Source organism: Coloeus monedula, assembly GCF_965178545.1.
Source record: "Coloeus monedula genome assembly, chromosome: 1".
Classification (NCBI taxonomy): Eukaryota; Metazoa; Chordata; class Aves; order Passeriformes; family Corvidae; genus Coloeus; species Coloeus monedula.
The window spans coordinates 143,627,094-143,654,062 of record NC_138781.1 but is presented as its reverse complement, the minus strand read 5'-3'; the positions used below and the strand labels follow the sequence as shown (position 1 = coordinate 143,654,062).

The 26,969-nt window shown below is 35.2% G+C and overlaps 1 protein-coding gene across 3 annotated transcripts in view; it reads left to right on the top strand.

Annotated features, from left to right (window-relative positions):
- Nucleotides 1-26,969, top strand: part of CSMD3 (CUB and Sushi multiple domains 3) — a gene marked incomplete at both ends in the record, with an annotated part of 604,245 nt that overhangs the window by 65,850 nt on the left and 511,426 nt on the right. For all 3 annotated transcript variants that reach the window (XM_082293775.1, XM_082293774.1, XM_082293773.1), the window contains one exon: nt 14,395-14,617. In XM_082293775.1, coding sequence (XP_082149901.1) covers nt 14,395-14,617 — 223 coding nt within the window. The remainder of the gene's footprint in view (nt 1-14,394; nt 14,618-26,969) is intronic.

The following is a 26,969-nucleotide window of genomic DNA, read 5'->3' as shown; positions in this document are numbered from 1 at the left end:
ACCATCACTGAAAAGACGGTGCCACACAAGGTGGTCACATCTTTTCTGAGATGGGTACTTTGATACAATCAAAGCTTTTTCACTCTGGTGCAGTCTTTTACCATGTTCCACTTCTCTGATATCTTTTTACCAAAACTCAACCCAAATTCCACTCTTACACCATATGCTGGGTGAGACTGAGCATTTCTTCATCACAGTGATCATTGTGGGTTATTAAAAAGAATATTTAATTTCCTAGAGAAGTATTATAGATATGTGTGTTTCCTGCCTTTTTATCTGTCTGTCTATCTGCATTCACACACATGCATATATACGGAAACCAAATACTTTCAAAATGTTTCCCATGAAAAAGGCTGTCTCTGTATTCATATTTGCTCTCTTAGAAGCAGACATTTTCCTTTGCTGCTAAGAAGTAGGGAATCAGTAACTCACAATAGCATGTCTTCGGTTTAGGGGAAGAAAACAGCGTAAAAAAGAGGCGAGGTCCCTCATATTCATACTAAGGTGCCAGGAGGATCCAATGCTTATTTTTTTAATGCCAAAATATAAATCAAAGTAAAAAAAAAGTGCCTCCCTCCTGAAAATTTTGTTAGGTAAGACACTGCCATTATCTCATATTTAATAAATAGAATATGACCTGAGAAAGACACAAAGGTCTCTCTCCTCATTGTTTTCAATTGAACAAGCTTTAATACTCTACTGAGATTCTTTACTACTGGGAATATTTCAATGCAGTACAATTTGTTTCAAAGTAATAGCTTTCCTGCTAGAGCTAGTTTGTCATGTCAGAGGGGATGATTATTCATGATAAGCCACTGGCAATATTACCAGCGATTTTTTAAAAATGGAGGGTACTGATTAATTTCAGAAATATTAGCTACTGAAAGCAGACATCAGTACTACAGAATGGATGAGACACTTGGAGTAACAGTTGCCAAAAGGTGAAATAAGCGAAAACCTGGGAACACATCAATTAAAGATGTAAAGTCACCCAATTTAATAGAAAATGACGTATTTGCTTACTTGATCAGAAAAACACTGGACCCTGCTGAGTATTAATGATTGGGAGAGAGGAACTGAATGTGCAAGACTGTGCTGTGGTCTATTATATAAAAAATTGCCATTAAGTCTCAAGAAATAATTAGCACTTTCTTTTTCCTTTTTTTTTTTTGTTTGTTTTTTTGGTTTTTTGTGCTGATATAAGCTGAAACCCAAGAAGAAAGACTCAGTATAGACGTCTGCATTTTTTCCATGCATAAATTGTTGGCATGGGAGTAGTTATAGTGTAATAGTCTGTAAGGTGCATTAGTGAATACACAATACCTAGCCCATTAGTAAAGTCTGTCTAAATTCCAATCAGCAGATATGGCAGAAAGTAAGTAATATGCCAGATTCCTTTGTCCCATACAAATGAACATGAGGACATTCTGCTAACAATATCTCAGTATTTACAAGAATAATTTTTTTAAAATAAAATTGTATAACTGTCCTCTAAAATAATTTTACATTCCAACTACGCTATCCAAGTCAGAGCTACTTACCTGAATATTTTTTCTTCCCATTTCTGTTACTTCAGTGCTTCACTGTTTAACTTTATTCTTCTGGGGTTTTCTTCCCCATCCTTAAACATTTTGTATAAATTTCTTTTTTCAGTCTAACTTTTCACATAACCTTTTTTTGTCTAACTTTTTTTCTGCATCCCCAGTTCAGCATTTTTGGCCAGAAGATATTGTCAGCAGGAATATGGAAAAGGGTAACCGATCAGTTCTGGAGATCAAATGGGGTTTTCTTTGATGCTGAGCTGGTATGGTTGGGTTTGTTTGTTTCTCTGTTTGCTATTTTCAATGGAGAAGGGAAAAGAAGACACCAATGATGCCATTAAATATTTATCCCTCTTTCCCCTTTCTTCAAATGGTCACAGTGTAGCTTCAAGCTTTATCAAAACAGGTAGAGAGATAATTATTCTTTTCTTGATGGTGATGACTCTCCATGATGATGTTAATCTCACATGGTAGGCTGGAAACATCAGCTGGGGTGGATGAATCAGTTCATGTTGTCTCTCTATACCTCAAAGTCATAGTAAGGGCAGCTGGCCAGGGGTACTGCTCATCAGCTGATTATTAAAACCAGGCTGTTCACACCAGCTCCGAACATTTTGCCATAATATATTGACTTCCTCTTTAACAACTTGGGGTATGAAGTTCACCTGTCTGCCTCTGCAATGAAACAGGTTTTCTCTAGAAACGACCAGAATAAATATTTAGAGTAATAGCAACAGTTTCAATAGTCCTGTGACTACTGGGACCAAAATAACATCTGAAACAACACTTGATTGTATTTCTTGGCTCGATAACATTTTAGCATTGTTATCTCTACTAAATAGTCTAAAAAGATCAAGAAGCTAACAGTGCCAGAGACTTGGACAGATTTGTACACCTTTTGATGTAGAGCAGTATTTTCAGCAGTTCTAATACCTTGTCTAGAAATTTTTTCATGACTTTGAAGTGTTTTCCAGGGTATGGAGAAATAAATCTCCATAAATTTAATTTTTAGAAAATTATTTTATTTTTTAAATACTACGTATTTTAAAGACAAACTCTTTGTTGATGATGTTCACTTTTTAAATGGAAATAATAAATAGGAAGATATATATATATATAAAATAGATAATATATAATAGATAATATAGATAATAGATAATATAGATTATATAAACAATGTTGATAATACTGAAGTTATTTTTTTTATGATATCAATAAATAAGGTACCATTAAAAAGTCTTACAAGCTCAGATATCGCAGTAACTAACAGTGGTCTTTTGATCTTTCCTTAGTCTAAACTGTCTCAATAGACTACTGAAATTTAGATTCTGGTTCATGATACAAAAAAATATATTTATGACACATAGAAGTACATGGTAAAGATGTTTATAGTTTTATCTCCTGAAAATTCAGAAATGTACAGCATGAATTAATTCAAAATTAAAAACTGAGCAGAACTGGCAATATCTGAAAAATTACTTTTGGATTCAGATACCTGAAACCATTGAAAAAATCATAGCAGTCTTTAGATTTTAAGATGAGAAGAATTAATTTTTTAATATATTAAAAGACTGTTTCAATCAAAAATTACCTTTTTTAGAAATTTTAGGTGTAAAAGATGGAATTAACTTCTGTTTGTAAAAGATGTTTAAATTTTTCCAAGATGTTTAAACTGTGCTCCCTTCATTTTTAGGAACTGACAGAAACTGTCCCATAATGCCAAATCCTTCATGAGAAGTTCTCCTGATCTCCCTGCTTTCAGTTGGCCCTTATATAGTCTGTGTTTCTTTGAAGTGATTTTGGGTTTTTTCCACTATTATGTGATCTAGAAAATGAAAAGCAGAAAACCCCCTGGAGTCTGGAGTATATCAAAGACTATAGTTGGATTTTCCTGCTGCTTCTTTCTTTAATTGTCAACACAACTTTAATTTTTCTGCCCTCAGATAGTTTAGGTTGTTATAGAGTACATGGAGTGCATTTGGTACAATGGTCCAAATCCTACAGTAACGGCATCACAGAGTAGCTATTGACATCAAGTTTTATATATGTCTCACTGTGAAAGGTGACATTTCACTGGAGAAGGTAATGTTTCAGAAGCATGAAACAGTAGTTAGTTAATTATTATATAGCAATCTCAATTTTATAGCAGTCTCAAAGGTCTGAATTTCCCTGTGATTGGAAAGATTTGATTTTATTTTTTTTTAAATTATATTTCTTCTGAATGTCATCCCTGTGAGTGAATGAGGTGAACTTCTAGGCTGTTTATGTCTGGGGTAATCTGGGCTGCCATAGAAGGCTATCTTTTACTTTTTGGAAGAAGGAAACAGAATAAAGGAAGATTGTCTGCGGTAGTGTACAGTAAATACTGAGACATTCCTATGTTCAATTTCTACTGGCAGAAACTTTAAACAGAGCCTTATTTTTGTCCTGATTTTCCAAGCACTGAGTCTTCAAAATCTTTTCTAGTCTTTTTGAAGTCACTTCAAACCAGCATTGTATTTGTTTCCTAGTGCTTATTTCCAATCGGAATGCTTACAAAAAATTTTATCCTCATTCTGACTTTTTTACCCCTTCTCTCCACTCTCTTTTTGAGTTTGACTAAATCTATGATGTTTTAGAAGGTTTATGGGAACTGTTTCTTTCTTTCTCTAAAGATATATATGAATTTCAGCAGATTACTTAAATTTACAATAGTCTTTTCTGACACTTACCTGAAACTGCTGCAAGATTTCCAATACCAGAGGAAATATACTGTTTTCCTTTCCTTCCCTTACCTTTCCATTCCCCCCCTCCTCCTCTCTCCTCCTTTCTTTTCACTAGATTATGTCAGTGTATAAATCTCTTTGGAGTGGTCCATATCTCAGATCCTAGATTTTAATGAACCAGGTATATAATCACAGAGGATTACTGTGTATTCCAATGGGCTTTAAATTTAGGGAATTCAGCTCAGCATTATATTGTCTGTTTTCCTGTCACATTGCAATTAATTTGAAATCTAATTAGTGCTATGGGACATTTGAACTTTAATTTAAAAGTGTAGTACTAAATATATCTTAATTTCTTCAGAAGTTACTTTTGTTTCAAGCATTATTTTATAGCGGGTATTTCCTTATATTCCACTATTGCCAAGAGCAAAGACTCTTCAAAAACCTTATTAAAGTGACTGATTCCCTTAATTAAGAATTCTCTTATTTACCAATTTTACCCTATAGTTAATTAATTATTCTGATATGGACAACTTAATTTACTCTTTATATTTTTGCAAACAAAATTTCTCCAATTTGGAGAAATAGATATTTCTCCAAATATATCTATTTGTATTCTAGAGACCCAAAGACCTGTACTTTACAACAAAGTAAATGATAAACTACTTTAGAAACTATAGTTTTACCTGCTACTGCAGTGGTTGTATTTTACAATTGTCTTAATGAAGTTGTCATGAAAAGAACTGACTACTTATCAGAACATTTTAATAAAATGAAAATTTTACTCTAAGGTATTTTGTTTGATAATCAATTAGGAAATCTCTGTAGCTTAAGATTTTATTTCTAAAAGAACATAATATTTCAAAATATTATTGTCAGTACATAGTGTTCTGTGAGTGGTCTTCCCTGTCATTTTGACTTGGTAGGAGACAGTTCCAAGCTAACATTACAAATATCACAATTTAATTATGAAATTGACAGTTTTTCAGATCACACATTTGAGTAAAAAAAACCCAGCAAATAAAGAGCAGTAAACATCTTTGGACATGTGGTTAGCTTTGCAGAGAAAGGAACAGTGAAAAGGAAATGTAAAATAAATATAATCCTTTTGATAACTTATCTTTGCAATGGAATCTCTGTTCATGTCTTTTCCACAGAGTAAATTTCCTATGTTATCAAACACAAAATTTGCATGAATTCATTTTCAAACATGCTTTAGATATGATGTTCTCTTTAGGGCTGCTGGGAAGATTTCTGATGCAATTTCTGATTGTATGATGGTTACTTTCCACTTTTCAAGTAGAAAAATTGCAGGAAGAGCAGGTAGACAGAAAAAAGACTGCAAGCTCAGAATACTAATGAAGGCACTTTTCACAGTTAGTTCTAAAACAAGGAAGTCATAGCTCAAAACATTTATTCTTAAACACAGGAGTGAGAAGCAGGATGACCAAATGTCATGGAGATAAGAAATTCCATTATTTGAAATCAAAATTATCTTTAAGAAAACCTCAAAACCCTTTAATATCTATTTACACTCTCCCCAAGCATAAAAAATATTGCTCTGCAAGTCTGTAGTGCTAGCATGTATGAGGGGTATGAAATCTGGCAGGATTTCAATCACAGGGAGTATTTTTAATTTGTTCTGTGATGAGATTCCAAATGTCCTCTCTTGTTTTTATGTCTAGTTCTATTGCCCAGATGCTTGTCACATACGAGAGATTACCCTTATCTGGCTGAATGAGCAAGGAGGCAGTTGTTTTCAAACAGATCCCTTGTCTACAAGGCATTGAGGTATTATGTGAGGAATAGAAGTATTAAAATATCCTTAGAAGGAAAGTTAATTACATACTGGGCATAAAATCCTGGGTATATTTCGGCTGACTTTGTTGAAACTAGACTTTCATCTGTGGTGGTGCTAGCAATGCTTTTAAAATAGAAGCAGAAGACTATTCTGTGTCAGAGAGTTATAAACCAACGTAATTAAATGCTTAAAGGCGAGTTAAAAACCCCTCTATTTTCCTGTCAAGGTGATAGTCTTATATTGAATGACTTAGAGGTTGCTAGATTTATGTTTTAATCTTTTTTTAAAATTCCTCAAAGACTGACAACACTATTGAAGTTAAGCCCTCTTTGTTTGCAGTTATAGGAAATGACAAACAGTTTTCTGTTGGAGAACAAGAAATACAAACAGTCTCAAGAAATATTTATTCAATATATGTAATAAAAATTGTATGGGTACTTTTGTTACATGAGATCCAGTTTCTTATTTTGCCACCTTTCCAATTTAAGCCTTCTGCTGCTCAGGATGTCTTCCATGTGAACAGGAGTAGTCCTACTGGTTTTTAGACCTTATGTTTCTTTAAAGAAGTAACATATTCAATGTTGACAGGAGAGAACGGAAACTTTTGTCCTTCTAGTAGTTTTTAAAATGAGACAAGTGAAAGACAAGACTAAGTAATACTTCTAAACCTCTTTCAGAAAATGTGTCTGAAACACACAGGAGGAAAAGCAGTAGCTTCAGAAAGTGTTTCAAATGTGGTGATAATATACAGTGATAATTTCTTTTTGACTGCACCAGTCCCACTGATTAAGTTATAGAGTTTCCAGTCAACCCTACCAAAAGACTAGAAAAGCAATTTTTGGTACCTTGTTAGAGCTTATGTAAGGGTGTTACGATCCGGTTTAAACCCAGAAAAGCAAAGCAAACTAAGTCTCTGTGCATAAACCGAAAAGAACTCAGAAGGTTCAAAATATCCCCAGAAATGAGATTAAAACCAAATGAGATTAGATGCTGTTGCCAAAAATTTGATGTATTTTATTTAATAGTATAAGAGGCAAAGAGAAGGGAAGAGAAAACAGAGAGAAACAAATGGAAAAAGAAGTGTGCATGGGGGGTGGGGGAACAGGGAGAGGTGACAGGGGTTAGGTGGAAGCACATCACCCACCCGAGGGTCCCAATGATGTCTCGTTGCTCCCCTCCATCCGGTCTGCTGGTGGTGAAGGTTCCCCGTCACCGCTGTGGCCACACCACTACATGCTGCCACACCACGCTGCCACACGCCGAAGAGTACAGAATTTTGTGGATTAATATACACTTCGGGCCAGATGGGAATGCCCATGTGAGTCTCTTGCAGGGGCTGGCTTGACACTGTCCCTTGCAACACTGAGGGTCTCTTGCATCATCTCTGGTGCTCTGGTGCAGGGTCTGGGGACCCCTTTGAGGGGGGCCCCTTTGATGGGCCATGTCACCCCCTTCTGCTGTGGATAAGCTTCACCTCCCGCAGCGAGGGCCCCTCAGCTGGGCTCCTCTGCACAGTGGAGGATGGGCAGTCACTGCACCTCTGACCAGAGGCTTTTCCCAGACACCCAAAGCCTCTCCTCCCTCCACCCCTTGGTGCGAGGGTCTGTTCAAGCCTGGCAGCTGATAGCCCTGGGGCTGTGGTCCTCATCTTGGAGGTGTTAAGCCTATGCTTAGTGAATGTCCCCAGCCCTGAATTGTAACTTCATCTTATCTTCATCAGCGAGCACTGTCAGGCCTCAGTCAGAGCCCCATTCAGGGTGTGGTAGTCCTCTCTTCAGCTTTTGCAACACAGCTTTAAAAGTCCTTTAAGAAAATGCTTAAGTCATAAAATATAATATTTCAGTCTTTGACAAAGGGCAAGAAAATCTACCTTACTCAGTTATTTGCCAAAAATATAACTATCTTTTCTCACAGCCTTAAAATGATGCAAACCACAGATAAGACTTGAACTTCTTTTGAAAATTTCATGGTGTCTAAACTTCATAATATCCTGATTTCCAGTAAGTTGTGCAGAGAATAGGCATCAAAATATCTTGTTTGAGAAAGCAAATGATTTTAAGAACAAATTGAAATAAAGTGGCAATTTAGTTAAGAAATCCTCAATTACTTGGAGCCCCTATGAGCTGATATTCAGAGAGGTTCTTCAATGTTATTTATGCACTTCACAAACACAAGATTTTTGTGGTTTTTTGTTTGTTTTTGTAATAAGGCTTTATTAAGCAGGTCTGAGATTTCCTTGGGCTAAAGAAAAGAGTCTAAAATCAAGGAAATAAGAAATATATGTAAAAACCCCAAGAATAATTTACAAAAATAGAAAGTAAAAAACAACCCAAAATGATAGACATAACCAAGACAGAAGAAGTTGTAACCAAGAGAATTGGAGTGGTTTAGGCTTCAGGGACACCTTATAGAAACCTTCCAGTACCTAAAGGAACTCTACAAGAAAGCTGGAGCAGGATTTTTTAGAAGGATGTGTAGTAATAGGACAAAGGGAAATGGCTTTAAATTGAAAGGTGATTAGATATTAGGAAGAAATACTTTGCTGTGGGGGTAGTGAGATGCTGGAGAAGGGTTCCCCAAGTTTGGATTTTCCATCCTTGTAGTGTTCAAGGCCAGGTTGGGCAATCTGTTCTAAAGGAAGGTGTCCCTGCCCACAGCAGGTGTTTGGAAATATATGATCTTTAACGTTCCTTCCAAGCCAGAATATATTATGATTCTAAGTTTTTATTACTTTGGGAACTTAAAATATATGACAGTAACAATTTTATGTGGTCAGGCAAAATATTAAATGTAGATTTTTCTCAGATGGTAGAAAGATCATTATAAAAGGAGCTGAGATAGAAGTGAGGATTCTTTGAAGTACGGAGTATTGAGTTAAACAGACACAGAGAATACAAGATAGTGTTTTCTGAAATAGCAGCAGCTCTGAAGCCTTGTGGCTGGCATGGATTCCCACCCCACTGTGAACAGATACCCAGGTGCAATGTACTTCTGTCCCAGTGTGCTGTGGTGCAGGGTTGCTGCTTGTATGTACAACTCCCATGCAAGCACAGGGGGAACAAGAGACTCGTGAAGAAAGAGGGGGTTATAATGTCCTGGTAGGAAGGCACACCAGTGGGTGTCCTTAGTGTAAAAGTCACCAGTCTTTTCATATGAAAACACAGTAGAATAAGAAAGAAACACGCAAGCTGCTGGACGCTTGGGGGAGGAAGACAAAAAGGTGGAGAGTAGGAAGGAACTAAGCCCAGTACATTAAAGGAGATGATTACCTTTCATATTTGTACTCATGTGAAAAAGTCAATAAAACTTTGTTTTATTAGAAGTTAAAGTTAATGAAAGGAGGCTCATTTTATGAAGAAAAGAGTCATAATGTGAAATGGAAAAGCATAAATTAAAGAGAATTAAGACGATGAGAAGTGATAAAAGGTAAATTTCAAACACACTTCAAAGTAAAATGCAGTCATTACATCTGGTAAGAGCATCCTATTCTCATTTTTATAAATGGGCTCAAAGATCTGGGCGTGAGGCGTATCAGGACAATTAAAGTTGAGATAGAAATAAATATTAGAGTATTAGAAATAGATATTGAGTATATATTTTTCAAAACTGGGTAAGATTGATAGCAGAAGAAAAGAATTCACAGCATAAGGACGCGTTCACATCACTGTGAAATTTGTCTCTGTTGAACTCCAGTAGATTCTTTGAAGTGCTAACAAAAAGGATGAACATAGAGAAACCATAAAAACTAAGGTGATGATAATACAAGTGAACAGCAAATATAATATATGATAATACAAGTGAATCCAGAAAGTAATTAACAGAACAGTCCATACTGATTTATGGTCAGCATGAAAAATAACTACTCTTTGCTGCCAAATACAGTCAGGTGATCAAAGATCACAAACAGAAAAAGGTGTTTCAGAAAAACGCAATGAAGATGAGGAGAGGCAAGTGAATAAAGTAAATGTATTCTGAATGGAAGAGAACTACCATTTATGGAGACAAGAATAATTCTGCAAATAGTTAAATTGCACAAAAAAGAGGGACATGAAAATGAATGACATGGCTAAGGAATACTTTAAGATAGGGTTGACTGTATTTTAAGATAGGTGCAAGTGAAAGAAATGAAAGGAGATCACGTTATCAGAAAAGAAACAGAAGAAAAATGCTGCATATGAACAAATCATCTTCCATTTGCTTGCTTAGCTCTTAAAATAAAAGAAAGCAAGTATTAAAAACTAATTTAAAAGGAAATACACAAGTAACTTAGAAATGTACACGTGTGTTAATCAATGCAGACTCAGTATAATTATCTTTGGTAATGACTATTATTAAAGTACACACTAAACAAGGGAGATTAAGACTTGAAAGGCGTGGAGTACTTGGAAGGTGAAAGGTGTGGAAATATGTTATTAAACAGTATAATTGAATGGTCAGGAGGAAGAGAAAAAGCCAAAGACAATCTTGTTGAGTATTGAGTGAGTATAATTATGGGACATTCAAGGGCAAGGGGTATGGACGTGATGTAAGTACTACTTGCTTTGTTGGAAGGCAATGAAAGTTGAATAAATGTATTAAGAACTGCTGTTACTGATGCTCACAATAATCCCACAATGACTCAAAGGATGACTGAAATCAGGAAGAGGAGCTGTGTTTTCTGATTTCAAGAAGTATTTATCCATGTAAAATTGATGAGAATTAAACATCTGAATTTTAAAATCTAGTAGAAAACAATGCAATGGAAACTTTGAATCATACTAGCTATTAAGAGAATATCATGAGAGGTGTTGTCATCACACTTACTTCAACAAGAGTTTTTCTTTTCTAGTCTAACTTCAAGCTTTTCAAAATTCTTTATTGTGTGCTTTGAATAAAACCTTCCTTTTAATGAAGAGCAGTTTGCAAGTAAATTCTGCTTGGAATGCTGGTTCTGAAATCTAAATGAAAAAGATCACAGTATATGCTACTAGTTATTTCAGCATGAATTTTACTTCTTGAAAATAAATGTCATGTTTTCCACATCTGATCAGACCAGTCAGTTAATGCACGCTGCCTATTTTGATCATACCCAAGTTGGACTGCCAAGGTGAAGAGCATCACAGAATGTATTAACATACGAAAGCAGAGATTAAAGTGTGTGTTGTGCACATGGATCCTGTTGGCATGATTTTTTATTTTCTAGAAAAAAGAGTAGACCTATCAAAATCAAACTTCACTGTTGGTTCATTTGGGTTTTTTTTTCCAATCTGGGAATTAAAATTGTGTATTCTGACACGTGCATAGCTGTGCTACATTCTGCTAGTCATCTCTGAAGAACATCCAAGTTATATCATCTTGCAGCATATGAATAATTCTCTTTTGTTACAGTTTGAATATGGAATAAAAGGAGTAATTGGAACTTTTATATGCCACGGATGTTTACATTTCATACCTAAATATGAATAGGACTAATTATTGGACCGAATATGAAGCATTGCACTGCTTAATAAGTAGCATGTTGTCTCACAGGGCTCTGTTCACTCACAATTGTGGCTCTGGGGTTTTTGGTTGGGGTTTTTTTGGTTTTTTTGGGTTTTTTAAATATAATTTATTTAGGTATCAGAACACCTATTATAGATGAGGTTTTCTTTATAGTTTGTATTGACTTAACAGAATAGCCCACATGTAATTGAAAACATTTATGAAATAGGTACAGCAACAAAGGCTCTGCATTGTGGAGCTTTATTATGATCTTGAGTCAAAGTTTACACTGTGCTTTCCACACTCGGTCTGGAGAGATGCATGAAAATTAACAGTGCATGCTATTTAATTTTCAAGTCTTTCTCTAAGTTTCTTCTCTAATTCTATTGAAATAGGTCTCAGCAAGAGATTTCTAGGAAAAACTAGATTGATAAATATGTACACAGAGCTATTTAATAAGACTTATTCCAGTGATTTTATTTGGTAGGAAGTGTTAAAGTTCGAGGATGTAGATCTTATGATGAGTAAATAACAGTTTATAATTTGATTTTCTAAAGTGACTTGTGCACGAACTGTATTCCAAAAGACTTTTAAAGTGCTAAATAAAACATCTGAGCTTAAATAATAAATAATAATACATAAAGAGGATTTAAAAATAGTTCCAGTATATGAGGGAGATGCAAAAAGTGATAAATAAAACAGGCTCCTAACAATGAAAGTTGTGCAGGCACTGATATGAGAATGAATTCTCTAAGCTAATTTGCAGCAGAAGGTAAAATTTGCTATACATGTCAGATGAGATAAACAAATCCCTAATTACTTTCTAAGAGGATCTTTCCTTCCTGTTTTGTCCTATATATCTATGATACAGTGATATTTGTGTTAAAAGAGTAGTCATACTTCATAAGAGGCCTCTTTTCTCACCCTTGGAAATATATATATGAAAAAGCTGAGGTAAAAATATTGTACATGCCACGCTTCTGTTGTCAAAAAAAGTTACTTTAAAGCATAGCAAAGTGTAAAATTTGAAGAGATTTCTGCTTAGTACTTCAGGGAAAGAGGTCTCTGTACATTTAAATGCTCAATGCGAAGACAAGCTTGTGAATGTGCCATGAAGAAGATGATTTAATGAGCTCAAATATATACATGTGTGTATAATTTAAGAATTGGCATCTGATTTGTTTGTTTGTAGTTTGTTATGAAATGTATATCATGTTTCTGTGAAAGAGGAACTCAGCGCGTTGTGCTTTCTCTCAGATGAAATCTCTCCACTAGAAGAGGGAGCTTGCTCTGAGCATCCTTGGGGAAGAGAAGATTTGGGAGTGCAAAAGGAAAAGCAGGAAAGCTGATCTAATATTTAAGCAATAAGAGAGCAGAAAGCCTGGAGAGGGGATGTAGACCTACAGTCAGACTACAAAGCTGGTGGAAAATAAAAAATATCCCGCAGTCCCAAAAGAGTTAACTACCATAACAGCATTAGAACTTGAAACAAAAGCATAGAAAAGGACCCACCCTGCCAGGGCACAGTGCCTTGGGAGAGACCTTTTTACAGTTATTCTCTTCTTATTTTTCTCAGAAAATGGATTTCTATATAAAACCTAAATTTTTTATAGTCCAAGAGAAATTAGGGTTTGAATGTAGGGGTAATTTTTTGATAGTTGAAGGTGTTCATTTTAAAAAGGATCTGTCAGCAGAGCAACCTTTCAGCTTTGACCCACTATACCGAATTTCGCTGGGATAGACTTAATTTTCTTCATGAGAGACTCTATGGTCTTATGTATTAGATTTGTGACCAAAACAATGTTTATAACACAAGAACATTTTATCAGTGCTTACACACACCATCCAGGCCTCCTCTGGTACTCATACTGCTGGGAGTTGGCAAGCAATTGGGAGGAGACACAGCTGGGACACAGATGACCCCAACCAATAAAAGGGATATTCTAGAACATATGGCAGCATGCTCAGTGATAAAAGCTGATGGAAAGAAGGGACCACATTCAGGGTTACGGTGTTTGTCTTCCCATGTAACCATTAGGCCTGGTGTAGGCCTGCTTTACTGAGGTGATTGAACACCTGCCGGCCAAAGCAGCCAATGAATTCCTTCATCTGCTTTGATTGCATGCACAGCTTTTGCTGTACCTATTAAAATGCCTTTGTCTCAACCCACAAGTTTTCTCACTGTTACTCTTCTTTTTCTCCTCCATCCCACTGCGGGGGAAGGGAGGCCGGGGTGTGGATGTGGTGTGTGAGGGAGAAGCTCTGGGGCCCTACCTGATCACTCTAGTTAAACAACATCCACGTAGGGTCAGTCAAAACATGTAAACTGTTAATCTTAATACTTACATGATATAATATAATGATGCAACAGATGGTTATTTCAGATTGAGCCCTTAAGTACAGAGTTTCATAACCCAGAATTATTGTTTGGGAAAAGCTTGTTCATAGTAAATAGACTTCCAGCCTTTTCCGGAGCCAAAATGCATGGAGGAAAAGCACAAAGTTAGCTGGTTTAACCTGTATCAGAACTGTATCCAAAGAGGCTCATTTACTCTTCCCTTTGAAAAAAAAAAAGGGAATTGAGGTGAATACTTACTTCATAGGCAAACAAATTTAGTCATAGATGTTGTTATATATATTTATTTTCAAAGATGCTACCATATGTCTTTAGATAAACAGTATGGAAAACACATTTGTTAGGTGGGTGGGGTTGTTGTGCATTAAGTGGCCAGCATTTGTATTAAAACATAGTGTTTACCTTTCTAAATGCAGTACTTGCTAAGAAGCATTTTGATATTTTCTCAGAAATCATGAACTCTAGCGATGTATTTTGTTGAAGGTTGATATAAAAACAGATTACTAACTTTTGTTTCCTTGGTATTTTTAGGATTTATTTATACCTGTGGTGGAACTTTAAAAGGACTTAATGGCACTATAGAAAGCCCTGGCTTCCCATATGGATATCCAAATGGTGCAAACTGTACCTGGGTTATTATAGCAGAAGAAAGAAACAGAATACAGATCGTCTTTCAGTCTTTTGCTCTAGAAGAAGAATATGATTATTTGTCGTTATATGATGGGCATCCTCACCCTGCAAACTTTAGGACAAGGTAAATAATAAATATTATTACAATTTAACTTGTACTAATATATTAAAAAATATATGATAAAATAGTTAATGTTTTATTATGGTTTCTTTCTCATTTAGTCTTTAAGGTGCACTTCCTTTAATTAATCATAGGTGTCAAAATGTATATCATGTGCTTTAATTCTAGTTAAAGTATGGGCTGAAATTAATGTAGCCCTCATAAAAGTTGTCTCAATGAAATGTAATTAATCAAGCATACGAGCATGGATAAATTAATGTAAAGTGAATATGAGATTGTAGAGGTCGCAGTTTGCATGATCTAGTAGCAGTGGAACTTTTGTAATCTTGTCAACAGGAGGCTTTTTATAAAAATCAGGAAAATATTAAGATAGACTAGGTAACTCTTCTGTGTGTGTTTGTATATGAGCATCTTCTAACAAAAAGGGATTACAAAAGTGAAAAAAAAGTTTTTAAATATCAAGAGTGTGATGTGTCACAGAACATTTTCTATCAGAGCCTACTTCAGAATCTTAGCCCAAATGTTCAATTCTGGAAGGCTGCAGTTTATGGAATACACAATAATTCTACAATAGCAACAGATATATTAGTCATACATCTGCTAGTTATCTTTGCTATCATCTTCCTTGACTTCTGTATGTCAATTTGTCATCTACCTAGAGTTCTGTAAGGCCTTTGGCATGGCCACACAACATCTTTGCTGGTAAATAGGAGAGATTTGTACTTGATTGGTTGGACTGTTTGATGAATAACGCAGTGGCCACATGGTCACACCCAAAATGTTGCAGTCAACAGCTTAAAGTCCACTTAGAATTAGCAACAAGTGGTGTCCCTCAGGGGGTCTGTATTCAGACAAATACTATTCAATATCTCTGTTAATGATATGGACAGTGGGATTGAGTGCACCCTCAGCAAGTTTGGAAATGGCGCCGAGTTGAGTGGTGCACTTGATTTGCTTGAGGGGAGGGATGCTCTCCAGAGGGGCATCCACAGGCCGGAGGAGTGGGCCAATGAGAACCTTATTGTCTTGGGGCGACACTCATGACATTCAGTGAGGCCAAGCGTAACATCCTGGTCAGTTCTCAGTATCAATAGTGACTAGGGGATCAAGGGATTTAGGACAGTCTTGCAGAGAAAGACTTGGGGATATTGGTAGATGAAAAACTGGACATGAACCAGTAACATAGATGAGGATCGGAGCACCTCCCCTACAAAGACAGGCTGAGAAAACTGGGGCTGTTCAGTCTGGAGAAGGGAAGATTTTGTGGAGACTTGCAACCTCCAAGTATCTGAAGGGAGCCTACAGTGAAGTTGGAGAGAGACTCTTCATCAGGAATTGTAGTGATAGGTCAAGGGGGAATGGGTGCAATTGAAAGAAGGGAAATTCAGGTTAGTTATTAGGAAGAAATTTTTTACTATGAGGATGGAACACTGGAACAGGCTGTGGACGCTCCAACCCTGGCAGTGTTCAAAGACAGTTTGATAAAACCTTGAGCAACCTTGTCTACTGGGAGGTGTCCCTGGGGGTGTTGGGACTAAATAATCTCAAAGGTCCATTCCAACCTCTTAAAATTCTCTGCTTCTATGATTAAGGTTGGATATGAGAAAGAAATTCTGTATAAAGAGTGCAGTAAGGTACTGGAACAAGTTACCCAGAAAAGCCCTTGCTTTGAGTAACCTGAAAGATGCCCCTTCCCATGACAGTGGGGTTGGAACTAGGTGATCTTCCGAACCAAACCATTCCATGATTTTATTCTGCGATAAAGAATTGCAATACCTGTTCCTAATCAGGGAACATCCAGTTTAATTTTACTTTGCATAATGATGCTCAAAGAAAGGGATGTGTTTTCATAATATTGTACAGTAAGTGTTGATAAACTGGTAATGATTTTTTTAAACTATTGCATAACAATCTGGCATCGGTTCACTAAAAGGAAAATGTAACTTGGTACTACAAGGAAACTAGAAAAGTAAAATTCTACGTCTCAAATTTGTGCTGGATAAAAATTCTCTTAAATGGTTAACAGTCAGCAGATATGGAGAAACGCATCTCTAATGAAATTGGTTTTCTTTGTACTACTGTGTTTCCATTTCTATTTCCTGTTCCATGAGTGTTTGGATGCAATTCTGGTATCAGCTGCAGGAAAGAGGGAACCCATAGATGAAAGATTTGAGAGTTGTCTTTCACAACAAGTTTTTTCTCCTTTCTATTCACTCCTCGAAAGATAAAAGTGAGATTTTCTCAAATGTAGGAGCCTGAAAAGACCCTCACTGTCAGTCAAGACTTCTGTTGGTGAATCTACTCTAAGTTGCTATCTCAAGGAGTATGTGAACATTGCTGTACACAAATGCAAAAGAACAAAACTATTATTCCAGTTAGGAACCAATGGTCCTTACTGAGTTACAGTTTAAATAAGCATCAGGGAAAACAGGTGAAGATAGTTAGGAGGGTAAACGGAAAATGAAAATAATATCTTGCAAAGGAAGAATTAGTTTTCTTTATGTCTTGTTCAAGCTGCTGAAAAGGTTTATATATATTTGTGTGCACATGTACCCTCACATATGTATAAGCATCTGGATACATGGTTATCTAGATAGCTATATATGCATTTATAGATATATGTGTGCGAGATTTTTTTAAATTGAACTAATTCTTCAATGCTGGAGATTTAGAATATGTTTTTTTAGAAGAAAGTCAAGGAAACCTGTTATGCTTAAAATTTTCAGTATTTTTTATTTAGGATGCCATTAGATTCTGGTGAAGAACAGTGTAAGAAGCTGTGTGGAAGAGAATAGAATCAGTCAGCACTTAAAAAGGAAAAGATGATTAAGCCTCAATATAGGGCTTGAAATAGACTACTTTTGCAAGATTTACAAGATCTTTCTACATTCCAGAGTGTGGGTGTGGAAGAATAGTACACATTTGTGTGAGTGGAGAATTTGTTTTTAAATTAAGAAGGCATGATAGTGAAATTTTGCAAGCTTTATTAAATCTTTCATGACGACATTTATTTTCTCAGATTGCTGTAGTAATTAGTGAGGTGATGTTTCCCATAGTTTTCTTTTTACAAATAAGTGAAGTTTTACTGAGGTGCAGTTGCTTGTGGAAACTATTCTTCTAGCATGACAATGGATTTTGTCATTTTACTTAGTGAAATTAATGAAAGTGTAATCAGATTATACTTGTCACCCTCCCTTTAATTTTGTAACAGACAAATATTTTCAGGGGACTACACATGTGTATTTGAAAAAAAATATAACTAGACAGCTTAAAAGGTTGTCTTGGATAGACAAAGTCACTACTTGTGGTTTTTTACTTTGATATTGTGGAATAACTTTTATATTAATTAAATGATTTTGTTTTGACTATTTGTGAAGCTCATCACCTTTGACTCCCTCCTTGTCCAGTTTTGTACTTCATGTAATTGGTCTCCTCAGAATTAAATCTTGTTGAAATTACATAATTGAATGTCCTCAGCTTTTAACTGATTTACCTGGCACTTAAATGGCAGCTTAACAATAACAAATCGAAAAAAAGCATGTCAGACATGACCGTTATGGAAAGTGCAGTCAATATTTCATTTGCATCTTTGTGTTACTGTGTATGCTTGATTTAGTGTATTTCACATGATAATCTGTGCCTCAAATTATAAATACAAAATAGCTTAACACAGTGAAATTTATGCCAAAAGAACGTTTTTTCATAAATCATATTTGCAATTACCTACAAAAAAAAAGTTTGTCTTCAGAAAGACATTTTTACTTCCTGTATTTGAGCCAAGCTTCCAGCAAAATTTCATACTTGGGAGTATTGCCGGGTCATGTAACAGACACTGTCTATTTTTAGAGCTTTCTTGTTGCCCACCCAATGCATATTTGTGATTTTTGTGTACCCTTTATTTCACATTTATACAACTAGCTCCCCTCAAAATAAATGATTGCTTTTAGAAACACTGTCTAGACCTTATTTTGGTAAGTAGCTAATACTTCCAACTCTGATTCAGAAGAAGAGTTGCATTTCCAGATTAAGACTACTGTTCAATTTTTTCCAAATTTCTGTCTTTCTCATTATTTTTATGTGGTACTAGATGAACCATTTCAGCTAAGCTGATAATATGTTTTCAGTTTTCTGAGTGCCCAGCTTGAGAAAAAAGGATTTTGTTTGCACTAGTGATAAGAAATCCCATGATTTAATGAAGTTAGCAGAAGGTATGCTTGAACCGATAAAACATCACATAAATCAACTGCTTTGCAAAGCCAGTTGGAGTCATCTGATGATACCTTTTGCGTGTTATGAAAATAGTCTTTAGTGCAACCTGCAAATAATTCACTGTACTAGCCTTATCTTAGGGAGTGGCAGGAAAAGAGCTGCTCCATGTAGGGCACAAGCTGGGAGCCAAGGAGACCCCACTCAGGCTGTGCTGTGAGGCACAGCCCTGCAGGGGCTGCACATGGAGAGCAGAGCTGGGACTCTGACAGGGTCCAACACAGCACCCCACACAGCCAGTGATGAACCAGGTCCAGGGTCCCTCCAGACAGTGCAGCTGTGAGCAAAAGGAAACAGGGCCAGCTAAGCTCCCCACAGAGTAGGACTGAGAGGCTCATGCAGGAGGGAGGGATAGGGACAGAGCTGCAGCAGGTCTGGATGCCTCAGGGTGGGTTGAAACAGAGGCCCAGGAACCATGGACAGTGGTGGGTGGCAGTGCCAACAGCTGAGGCTTGTCAGGGCCAGGAAGGGTTATTGATTTCCTCAGAGTCCTGACTCTGCATAAAAGAATCCCGGAGAAAATTATTTAATACTTGCCTATAAAGCAAAAGATACGGACCGAACTATACAAGTTCTTCATTGTGTACTTTTCATGTCAGTCCTTGAAAAGTCACATGGAAACCATAATTAGTTTTAAACCATGTGCTTTGAGGCAGTGATATGGTGTATATATAGGTGGATGACAGAATGGCAATATGAACCCTAGTATTTCCTTGCTATTATTTTTCTTTGCAATTTGGATAAGATCTTGTTTTCTTCTTTCTTTTTGAAATAAATTTCTGAGCATAAGCATACTGTCAGTAAACATCCAAAAGTACGTTGGTAGTTTTTTTTTTTTTAATTAAGGAGTTGGGTGATTAGAATTGAATACTAATTTGAAACAAGGTGTCATACTCAGCAGTTGTCTAAAACATTTTTTTTCTCTAATTAGCCACCCCAACTTGCAGTGAAGTGTTCAAAGAAGCTTTAAATATTTGAATAATAACATGACTATACATATATATATATACATACATATATATATATATATATATATATATATATACCCAAACTCTGTTCACAATTCCAAGGAAATATGTTTCCAGATTTACTAGTACTTAACCAGTTAATTAATTTAACCAGAAAATTTAATTGCCAGTTAAATGTTCATCACAAAATTAACACTGCATTGAAATCAATGAAATAAATTCAGATATATTTTAAACAGAGAAATAAAATGCATCCCTTATGCAATTGTACTGGGCTAAGTTGTAGCATTTAATACAGCATATTTCCATCTCTTTGTGTCAACTAAAATAGTCTTTCATATGTTTATGCTCAGAAAGCAATTTTTTATTAGCCAAAACTGTATATTTTACAAAACTAAAAATAAAATTATTTTGGAAATGATTAGCCTACCGTAGTGTTCTGGTAAAAATCATCATAAAATTCCATCATGTGTGTCTTCATAAGCACAGACATAGTATGAAAGTTTGGAAAGCTCCACTGTTAGAAATATGATATAATCATTTTGTGACAGCTATTCATTTTTTTGCATAAGTGAAAAAAAGTATGAATATGTTTATTTAACAATAATAGTAAGTGGAGCTGTGAGAAACTGCCACAAAATGGAATTTTTGATCACTTAATAAATATATATTTTCCTTGTATTGAGAGCCTGCAAGATCAGCATGTATCTGCAGAGATATTTCTAAATGTTGATAATGTCAGTGTGTCCAAAGATTTAATTGTATTAAAATCTTCTCTCTAGCGACTGGTGGCTAATTTTCTCTTAGGAACTCTGAATGGAAGGAAGCTTCAAACATAGTGTTTAAAAAGGGAGTTAATACTCATAGTTTTTAATCTCTTGTATTTAAGCAAGATAAATCATCCTTTCATCTATACTCCCTATTGAGGCCACCAAGAATTAAATGTACAGGTTACCTGATCAGTGTTGCTGAGCTGAACAGGAGAAATTAACTGAAATTACTGGAGACATCTGCTACCTGTTCTCTGTTGGTGAATTGGTCTCCTAAAATATCTGACTCCCTGATTGTGCCCATGTTTTTAACATTTACTCCCCTTAGAGAGAAAAAATATTTTAAGTAGATTAATATGTAGTTCTTTAAAATTTCAGCATGCCCCTAGTGTTAAATATAATTTGGTATTGGCTCCTCACTCAAGTACTTCCAAAGGTTTGAATCTGGTACTTAATTAACAGACTCATGTTGACTATAAAATTAAAATTAATTTCTTCGGTACAACTTTGGTAAAAGCAGAGAGAAAAATGACTGTAAAAATGTGTAAAATTACAATTAATCCTTAATTCATTCATATTAAATACTGTTACAATTACAGGTAGCTGAATTTTCTGTTTGCTTGGCTCTGGGCAGAGGCTCTGGTAACTAAGAAGGGCATGGAAAACCATCAGACATGCCAGAACAAGAAGCCAAACTGGCTTGTCTGGCCATGCATAGGAGTTGGACCTGTCTCAGTGGTCTGCAGGACCACAGAAGGAGCTGAATGAGTGCTTTCCCCACCTGGTGAAGGAACACCCATATGGGTGAGCTGAGCACCCCACCAATGCCTGCCCCTAGCCTGACAACATTCTCAGATACCTGTCTCTCCATAATAAATGTGCCTGGTATTACTGACAACATAAGCAAATGTGTTTTAGCTCAAAACCCATAGTGTTGTTGCTCAAAACCAATCACAAATTTAAAATGTATTTTTTCTGAATAATTTACTTTTTTTTTAGTATTATTTTAGAGTTTTGAAATCATAGAATTATCCATCCTTTTCTCTACATCTAAAATTTTATTGAAAACCATTCAGGACACTGGATAAATAAAAACAAATCAAAACAATACCAACAACAAAATCCAAAGCAAAATTAAGAATACTTTACTAATTTTATGTTCTTAAAAAATAAAAAGCACTAAGTAAACTGCTAACAATCTCTAATTTTAAAAGGCGGAAAATATATTTCTAGAAGACTAGATTTTGCCTCTAAAACTTTCTATTTTTAAAGTGAAACGATTATAATTTACATCTTCCATGTGCTAAATTGTCAAATTTATTTTACAGATTTTTTATGAAGAAAGGCCAGCAAAGAAGAAGTGTTGGCACTAGCAGAAACTTCCAGTGCCCTCATTTAATAGTTCTGTTTGCTCTTGTATTTCTTATTCTGACACATATATTTTTCTCCTTTTAATAAATATCAGTCTGTGTCAAACAGGCAGCTATTAGGCTATTCTGTTAATACTGTCATGTCAACTAATACCACCCTGGTAGCTACAGTAAGCCTTTTTTTCTGACTCAGACCCTTTCCTTCTCCTGGTCCTCAGAAATTTATCCATATTTTTTTTAGAACACTTATATATATGTATGTTGGATCCTTTACTATCTCCCAGCCAAGCTCCATACCTTATGTTTTTTGGGAAACTATTAAGCTATTATTATTGGAGCAAGTGCTCCAATCTTTCTCATATTAATTCTCATCAAAACTAGAAGTCAAAAAAAGCCCCACATTTTTTCTTTGCTTTTACTTCCTTCCTCCTCTGTTTCTGCTATGTCAGGGTTTCCACTTATAGAATTTCCTGACTGTAAGACTTGTTTTACTTGCTCTTTTTCTCACTTCCTCTCCCTTTAGGTGATCTACAGTACTACAAGAAGTAGTGCAGGGTGCCCAAAACTAGTGCCAATGTCTTGTCTGGGCAAAATGCCACAACAGTGTGTTGATTCTCCCTCCTGAATTCAAATTTTGTTGTATTAAACTCCATTTAACTTCATGCATGTGTATCCTTTATTTCTTTTTGTTTCTCTTATGAAAAATTCCTTCTTAAACCATATAAACACCCTTTCAGAGTATTTTATCAATTCATTTAGATTATTGCCATTTCAAACAGCAGTTGGAGTATCTAACTCCAAGTTAATTCTGTACCTTTCATTTACAAATATAACAGTTGCTCAAGTAAGAAGACTCTACTAACAAAATAAAGAAAAAAATGTCAGCTCTGTGAGGTTCTAGATTAAATCTGGCAAGCTCTCTTTGATTTTTTGGTTATCAGGGCTTTAAGACGTCACAGTGGAATATTTGCAGTCTTCATTCACAGCTAACTTTGAAAATTGAAATTTACAAAGATTTCTTTTTCACTCTCCTGCTTATGTCTTTTTGGATATTGATGTAGACCAGGACTTGTTGATAGGGAGACAATGAATCATTTACTGTACCTCAAAAAGTTCCATTATCAATCACAGCTCTGATTTTTTTTAGCTCAGGCTGTTTATTATGCCCTAAGAATACACGTTTTTCTCCTCTCACTACTATTCACTTTCTGTCCAAATTTTCAACCAGAGCAGATACTGTGAACTGATTAGGATCAAATTAGGGATTCTCCACTTTAGAAAAAACTTCAAGTGTCTTATCTCATTGATTTTTATTTCAGCTGCTCCATGGCTCTCTAGACATCTCCATTATTTGCCTGGGAAGTGAAGAAATAAAGGAATTTAATTTCAAAATTTAGGGACTAGTGAACAAAACCAAACAGGATGACACTCTCAGTTCTTAAAGAAAGTGAAAATATAAAAGGTATAAATCCTAGACAAAGACCAACGAGGAGATAAGGATACAGAAAGCAACAGGAACAAATACCAAAGCAGATGAAGGAGAGAAAAACGGCAATTAAATAAAGAAAGAAGGCACCATCAACAAAAGTGGAAAACCGTGAGATAGGTAACAGAATGGAATGATTCTTAATAGGAAAATTTTCACTGCATGAACAAAAAAATAAATACTGCAAAGCTGTAAACAGAAGGTATGTAGAATCTTGAACTGAAAATTGATAGGGACACAACAATAAATATCTACAAGCAAAACTTGGAGATAAGAGAAGCAGATAATTGAAAGAAATGTAACAGAATTAAATGTATAGGTAAACATATTCAGCTCTATATGGATTCTGAGTAGCCAAGACATTTAAACAGAGATATTTTTTTTAGATCTGAAAAGTTTGCTTTATGAAAAAATACACTGAAGCAATAAAATTCTTGGCACTCTTCTTATAAATGCAAAGCTGAGACATATAAATTGTTCTATACTCTTAGGAATATTTTGATATGATTTTAAAAGTCTAGACACTGATTGAGAGAGGCAGGTATATAATTAAAACTGATAAAAGAATGTGGTTGCCCAGACAAGGTGCCACTTGTCTCTTGAATTTATGTTTACATTGCTGCAAAGAAGCCAAGGTTTTTACAAGTTTGGAAAGAATAGCTAGCTAGAAGGGAAATCTGAAGTTAAATTGTAAGGATTTTGAACCCAAACCCAAAACCAAACCAAACAAAACTAAATGAAACACAAGCAACCAACTAAAACTTCAGCTATATTTTAAGGTGGAGGCGACTTTCTAGTAACTGACATTAGCAAGAGACTTTCCCATTATCAGCCTTCCATAGGATATCTTTCCTTGAACTGAATGGCCAGTTGAAGTGGCTGATGGATATTGGACTAGCTTGTTTACTTCTCATGTAATGCAAGATAAACCTCTTTTACAACCTCTGAGTTTATTATCTATCTTTGGAAAAACTGGTAACTAGATTTAGCTGGTAACTACCTAAGTATGAGGAGTGCATACGATAGTTTTGTAATGAAATGAGTGTGGTCATCTCTGAGAAACAAAAGCTTTACTTATTCCTTTTCTTTGTGTCGTTAAATTGCTTAATGGCATTTGAAATAACCTAGGAAGAAAAGTTGATTTTTGTTGTGGAGGCCATCTTTGCACTGTAACACAACATGCCAGCACTGTCTGTGGCCGTTAGTTTTCCATCTATGTTTCCGTGATAGAAAGGAATAGAATGATCACAATAATAGTCTTGTCCCAGAAAGTTACAGTCTATGGGAAAGCATCATTCTATTACAGGGTTGTCTAACTGTTAGACCTGTTTACATGACATGAAGGTAACCCTTAAACCAGCTGTTAAATTCACCTTGTATGGACAGTATCAATAAAAATACCTTATAAAGTTGATAACTGAATCAGAATATATCTGGAACTATATATATTGTCATAATATATATGTCATATATATATGACATATATATATATTGTCACTAAACTAAAACCTGAACATTTGGTTCCTGTGTGAATAGACTATTTCTATTATCTTTGGAGAAAGTCATGATCCTTCTAGTTTAACTGGTATGTCTGCAGAAAGCCAAAAGGAACCTTTGAGGTTTTGTGCAAATATAGGTGTGTATGTGTATTTACATATACACTAATTAGAAAGAAGATCAGGCATACAGCTTGACCTAGAGAACTTTTCTCTCTGTCTCTCTAATATTTCTCTTATATTATGATTGTGGTTCCTTATTTCTGAAAAGTGACTCCTATAGATTATGTTACATTGCACAGTTGGAAATTAATATTTTATCATTCAAATTGTTTCGATGCCTGAAACTTAAGAACAAATTAATGTCAATAATATACTGGAAATCCCTGAATATGTTGATATGGGCGAGAGACATTGCCTACCAAAAAAATCCCAAACCAAAAAACCCCAAAAACTAAACCAAAAACAATGCCAAAAAGCCGCCCCCCCCCCACCCCGAGATCCTTTTTAAGGGTTAGTAGCATTAAAAAATTCTCTAAATCTGATGTCATTTCTTCTGTATCCAGTGCAAGTCTTTAGGATGTAAATGTAGCAAAAGAATTAGTTATGCAGAAGTGTCTTTTTCATTAAGATTTACAAATTCAGCCATGAAATTATAGCTTTCTTATATGGTCCAATATGCTTCCATTTTGCATTGTAAAACATATATCCTACACGTCTAGTTTTCAGTGTATAAAAAATTTAGCTTCTGTATGTCTGTAACCTATGTACAAAGGACTGAGGTAATTTTGCTCATTAAATGTTGCTGCCTTATAATATGAAACAAGTTGTGCACAGAAATGAATGTGTATTTTATCTAGTTTTAAAGAATATTAGAAGTTCCTCTGAGGTAAAATAGATTTGCTTTTCTTGCTGACACTCTCCATATATCCACCATACTAAAATTATATAAGTAAACTAAGTTTAACTGAGATTTTCTAATTTTAATCTTTTATTAGATAAAGGCTGTTCATTCTCAACTGTGGTCTGAAAGAAACCAATAAAAACTTCTACTGCTAAAGTCTGCAGGTGGACATTTCTTTAACACTTTTTTACAAGGTGATTAAAGTTGTTGATGAGAGAGCTTCTCCAGAGTAACCAGCATCTATCTAGAAAGAATTGAGCTCATATTTTTGGGTGGAATGCTGGGTGCTGGAAAAAGAAAAATGAAAAGGGCCTAGTGTGATGATCTAAATAGTAAATGATACATACAAAACTGAGGAATGTTTTGGAGAGATATTACATAAGTGAGATATGAGAGGAATGAGAGGAGATAGGTGCTGTAAAGTGCATAGCAGACCTATATACTCCCAAAGGGAACTGACACACTTCAAAATGTCAATATCATGAGTGGTGACAACAACTGAATTTTTAGCTATTTCTGTACTGTTAATTTTCATATATTGCACTATTTCAGATGTCATTTAGAAAATAGTTGTCCATAATTCCAAAAAGATTTATACAGTTTGAAGGAAATGGTAAATACTAAAGGACATAATTTTCTAATAGAAACCACTGACACGCATTTTTTGTCATGGTAAAATCTGGAATTAAGTCAAAGTAATGTTTGGGTTTTTTTCCTAATTTGAAGCTCAGTAATTTCTTAGGTTACTGCCTTTATTACATACTATGATTCTTGGTAATCCAGCTCTATAAATATAATCTGGATGAAAAAAGCACAGTGGCATGTTAATCATGGTAATTTATTTCATAGCCTTTTGAATATTGATAATTGTAAAAATATTCTTTGCCTAGTTCCATTGTAAACATATTATACCAGACCATGTGAAAAAGAATCATGGCTGTAATAGTTCCTATTAATTATTTTTATTTCCTGTGTGATTTTGAATGAGTATGGGAAGTGAAAACATATTTAAATATAGAATTGAAAAAAATACTTAAAATGTAAAAACATCACAAGATCCTCCATTCCCCCCCCCACAAAAAAAATAGAAAAATC